General features: G+C 49.0%; 1 protein-coding gene across 1 annotated transcript in view; it reads right to left on the reverse strand.

Moving 5' to 3' along the window:
• The window catches only part of shdb (Src homology 2 domain containing transforming protein D, b), a gene marked incomplete at its 5' end in the record, with an annotated part of 21,234 nt that extends 16,925 nt beyond the window's left edge, over positions 1 to 4,309 (reverse strand). The window contains 2 exon segments of the mRNA XM_080535718.1: positions 1,217 to 1,367; positions 3,965 to 4,309. Coding sequence (XP_080391844.1) covers positions 1,217 to 1,367; positions 3,965 to 4,309 — 496 coding nt within the window.
• Positions 4,310 to 4,638: the final 329 nt, after the last annotated feature.

Consider the following 4,638-nt stretch of genomic DNA (forward strand, 5'->3'; position numbering starts at 1 on the left):
GCGAGGAAGAGAGAGACAGAAAGAGAGAGTGTGAGAGAGAGAGAGACTGGGAGGGAGAGAGGGAGAGATGTAACAACATAAAAGACAAATGGGAAGAGATAGATCTGAGCCAATGGAATGGAGTAACACCGAGAGATAAGACACAGCACAGTGTGGAACACAAGACATTTCTGAAGGGTGGTGTAAGCGTATCTGAGAGTCTGAGTCACACGGACAGACTAGTCTGTGTGGTGAAAGAGTACAGGCGTAGTGGAGGGGATAGACGGAGAAAAAGAAAAAATCTCTGGAAAACTCAACAAACTTAACAGGATTTTATTATTCTCCATTGTGACCTACTTAGGAAGTACCTTACCTGTGATCTGCTCTGTAGGAGCGCCTGAAGGCTGCTTTTTCCCTGAGGAGTTGGGGGGCCTGGGAGAGTGTGATAATGATGAAAACCGCTAACGGGTTTCACACCTGGGGAGCGATCCTGCCAGGAGAATTTGGAAAGCGGTGGCTACGGGGAGGACGGGGAGCTGGTGCCAAAAAGCATGCTGCTACACCCTGCCATACCCATGTTACATTTCATTCCTTATCTGGCAAAAATTACTATGACTTCCTGAATATTCTATGTTGTTTTTTCTCCCTGGGGGTGATTTCAGGTCATTTTCAGATGTCGCTATGAACACGATGGCGGTGCCTGAAAGCAGCACTTTCTGGTTTCACTCTGACCCCGTCTCTCATAGGAAATCCATTGGCCGGTTAGCTATTGTATCCAAGGCCGCGGCCATTAGGGTGCCCTAAGCACCGGTGGGGGGGGGGGGGGGGGGGGGGAGATAAATGGATAGCGCTACGCTAGCACTAATGGTGGTCTAATAATAGTGTAATGGTGCCTATTGTAGTTGTGCTTCACCTTCAATTTAAATAATTTCATCATTATGATGATGATGATGATCATTAGGCTATTTCGGTGCCCCCTCCGGGCGCGTGCTACGCGTGTACGTAGCGGCGGCCCTGACTATATCAATTATTCATCTAATATATTATTATATTAGTATGAATTAAATCAACACACTGCAGGGCTGACCACAACAATATTTTCCTTTCCCGTCGTCCTTCCCAGCGCTGTTTCATCTACTGTGGTGGATGAGTAACCGGGTCGGCCCAGTACGGCTCAGCTCGGCTCGGTTCGGTTCGGTTTGGCTCTGGAGTGTAAAATGAGGGTCCTCAGACTGACCTGTGATGACCCGCTGGGCCTCGAAGGGCTCCATGTAGCCGTTGTTCTCGTACGGGACCGGGCCCAGGTCAGGTTCTGGCCGGGGGTCCAGGCGTGCATCGAACGGGTCGGAGTAATCTGTGTCCCCTACGGCTGGAGCTGAGGGCACCACCTGGACACACACACACACACACACACACAATAAGACACTGCAGTAGTGGATCACAATATGACATGTTAAGATTGTGTAATTACAGAGAGCTTGCGTAGCACACTAAGGCGTCAGCCATGTAATCGCAGGGTGCCCGTCCACATATCCTACATGTCATCCTCCTCTCTCTCTCTCCTCCCGTCTCTATCCTCCCCTCTCTCACCCATCCTTCCTGTCAATCTCTACTGTCTCTATCCTCCTCTCTCTCACCCATCCTTCCTGTCAATCTCTACTGTCTCTATCCTCCTCTCTCTCACCTATCCTTCCTGTCAATCTCTACTGTCTCTATCGTCCTCTCTCTCACCCATCCTTCCTGTCAATCTCTACTGTCTATCCTCCTCTCTCTCACCTATCCTTCCTGTCAATCTCTACTGTCTCTATCCTCCTCTCTCTCACTCATCCTTCCTGTCAATCTCTACTGTCTCTATCCTCCTCTCTCTCACCCATCCTTCCTGTCAATCTCTACTGTCTCTACCCTCCTCTCTCTCACTCATCCTTCCTGTCAATCTCTACTGTCTCTATCCTCCCCTCTCTCACCCATCCTTCCTGTCAATCTCTACTGTCTCTCTCTCTCTCTCTCACTCATCCTTCCTGTCAATCTCTACTGTCTCTATCCTCCTCTCTCTCACCCATCCTTCCTGTCAATCTCTACTGTCTCTATCCTCCTCTCTCTCACCCATCCTTCCTGTCAATCTCTACTGTCTCTATCCCATTAAAGCAGAAATGCCCTAAAAACACTATGTTTTCAGGGCATTTCTGCTTTAATGGGATAGAGACAGTATAAAAATAAGATTATGTAATTACCAATTTACCATGTAATAACTAAATTAACACCTGGTGATCTAAATTCTTTATAAAAAAGCAGATAGTACCGATGTTTGTCATTTGGGTTACTATATTGGTCAAAAAAACAAAAAAACAAAACAAAAACCAATAGTATACACCAGGATGTCAAAAATAGCTCCATCTCCCCAAAATCAATTAATTCTATATCAAAGAAACGACAGTTTGTCAAAACGACAAAATATTTTCACATCTGAAACCAACATGGAATGAGAAACTAAGCTGTCAGAAAATAATAGGTTTGTTAGCTGGTGTGCCAGCAGAAAGACAATAAACAGGTTTGTTGGAGAGAGCATTTGGTTCTCCAGACAGGAGGGAATCAGTGGTCATCTGGCATACTGACAACTACAAAGGCAGCCATATGGTCTCACACACACACACACACACACACACACGCGCGCGCACACACACACACACACACACACACACACACACACACACACACACGAGTGCACACACAGACACACAGACACACACACACACACACACACACACACACACACACACACACAGACACACAGACACCTGCACACACACGCACGCCCAAACGTGCACACACAAACACACGATGATTGAACCAAGGCACGCACCAAAACCCTGTTAGGTATGCACCAGAGCCCTGTGAGGTATGCCACGCACACACAGAATTACATCCAATCCCATGTTGATTCTCTAACAAGTTATCGACGTGCAGGAGGAATCTACAATGTTAATTAGTCCCGTGGACGGCCCCACAGAGCCCCACAGAACACAACATCCAGGCTGAGTCATTAACGGGGCCGGTGGGGCTCCAGAGATGGTATCGACGCCAGCGTTAGGAGTCTTGAACTTGTGGCATTCTCACTGGGGGAAAAAAAGCGATGGATTTGAACTGCGGCCGGCGGCTGGCCGTGAGAGAGAAACCCCTCAATCTGCTCATTGACTGGCTGGTCGTCTGTCAGCTGATTGGTGTCAACCGAATCAATGTGCTGCGATGTCTCCTTCCGCCCCCTTCTAATCTGTCTTTCAACCATCGACAGACACAAACACACTCATTACTCTCTTCCACCCCCCCTCCCCCTCCTCTCTCACTCTCTTGCTTTCTCCCCCCTCTCCCCTCACTCTCTTGCCTCCCCCCCATCACGCTCTTGCCTTCTCTCCCTCTCCTCCCCCTCTCTCTCCCTCTCCTCCCCCCCCCCTCTCTCTCTCAACTCTCTTGCATTCCCCCCCCCCCTCTCTCTCTCTCTGCGCAGCTGTGCATGGGTTCTACTGCCAACACACAAGTCTACTGTACGGATCCAAGGAGGGCTTGTCACCAGGGGCTGATGGCACCACAAGTGGCAGCGTACATACGCTATAACGCCTTTTATGGCCTCACCATGTGTTCACGCGGGGGGCCCTCTGCTTGATAAACCAAACGCCATTTATTATTTATAGAGGGACATAAACCCCGGAGACCATGACCCCCCCCACCACCACCACCACCATCCACCCACCCACTCAATGATCCATTCAGCCCATCAATAAGGTTTCCTCCCATTAGCCAACCGGGGCAGGCCATTTCTGTGGCTCTTCAAACACAATGTGATGGATTGAAGCAATGCATATTTCTGACACATATTACCAGTCACTCGCTCGCTACAGGCTACAGGGCCAATCAATACGATTGAGCGGTCTGTGGGGTTTGGAAATTACGGTTAATGCCGGAACAAGAATAACAAAGACTGGAGACTCACAGGCTCTTGGTGTTCCTCTAAGGACACGGCGCTCAGGAGGATCTTGGTCCTCCCCAGGTCCTGGGACTCCACCTTGATGAGCCGGTGTTTGGGGGACACCACCTTCAGGTCCAGGCTGGCGGATTTCAGCGGAGAGCCGCCAAAAGCAGGATGGGACTGGGAAGAGTCTGATGTCCCGGAGTCGTTTCGTGAGCGGTTCTCCGAGTCCTCGTAAGGGTCCTCGAAATCCAGGTTTTTCTGGGCCCGGTAGGCTTTGAGGATGTCACTCTCTGTGTAGTCTGGTTTGGGCGGTTGAGGCGGCATCCTCCTGCCAAAACTCAGGTAGTCTTTTAGCCACTTTGCCATTCTGCTGCCTCACACACTATAAGGGGCTGAAAGGCAGGCCGCTGTTGAGGTAAAAACATGATTGATATGGTTGAACAAGCTGCTTGCCCTTGGTTGACTTCTTGAGCCGAGATCTAATCCTGGAGACCTCGACTAAATAAACTGAATGGATTTGATTTGATTAACATTGTGTGTTTTTTGTCCTGTCCTGCAAAGTTATGTAAAACACTTTGGATGTAATGGACGTCTGAATTGAGACATCCTGAGGGCTTAATGAATTGATCTTTCATTCTTAACGCAGGACTGACCACTGGTTTTTTAATCCAAAACTAATCCTCTCCGATCAAGAA

This window comes from Nansenia antarctica (genome assembly GCF_963989245.1).
Source record: "Nansenia antarctica genome assembly, chromosome: 7".
Lineage (NCBI taxonomy): Eukaryota > Metazoa > Chordata > Actinopteri > Argentiniformes > Microstomatidae > Nansenia > Nansenia antarctica.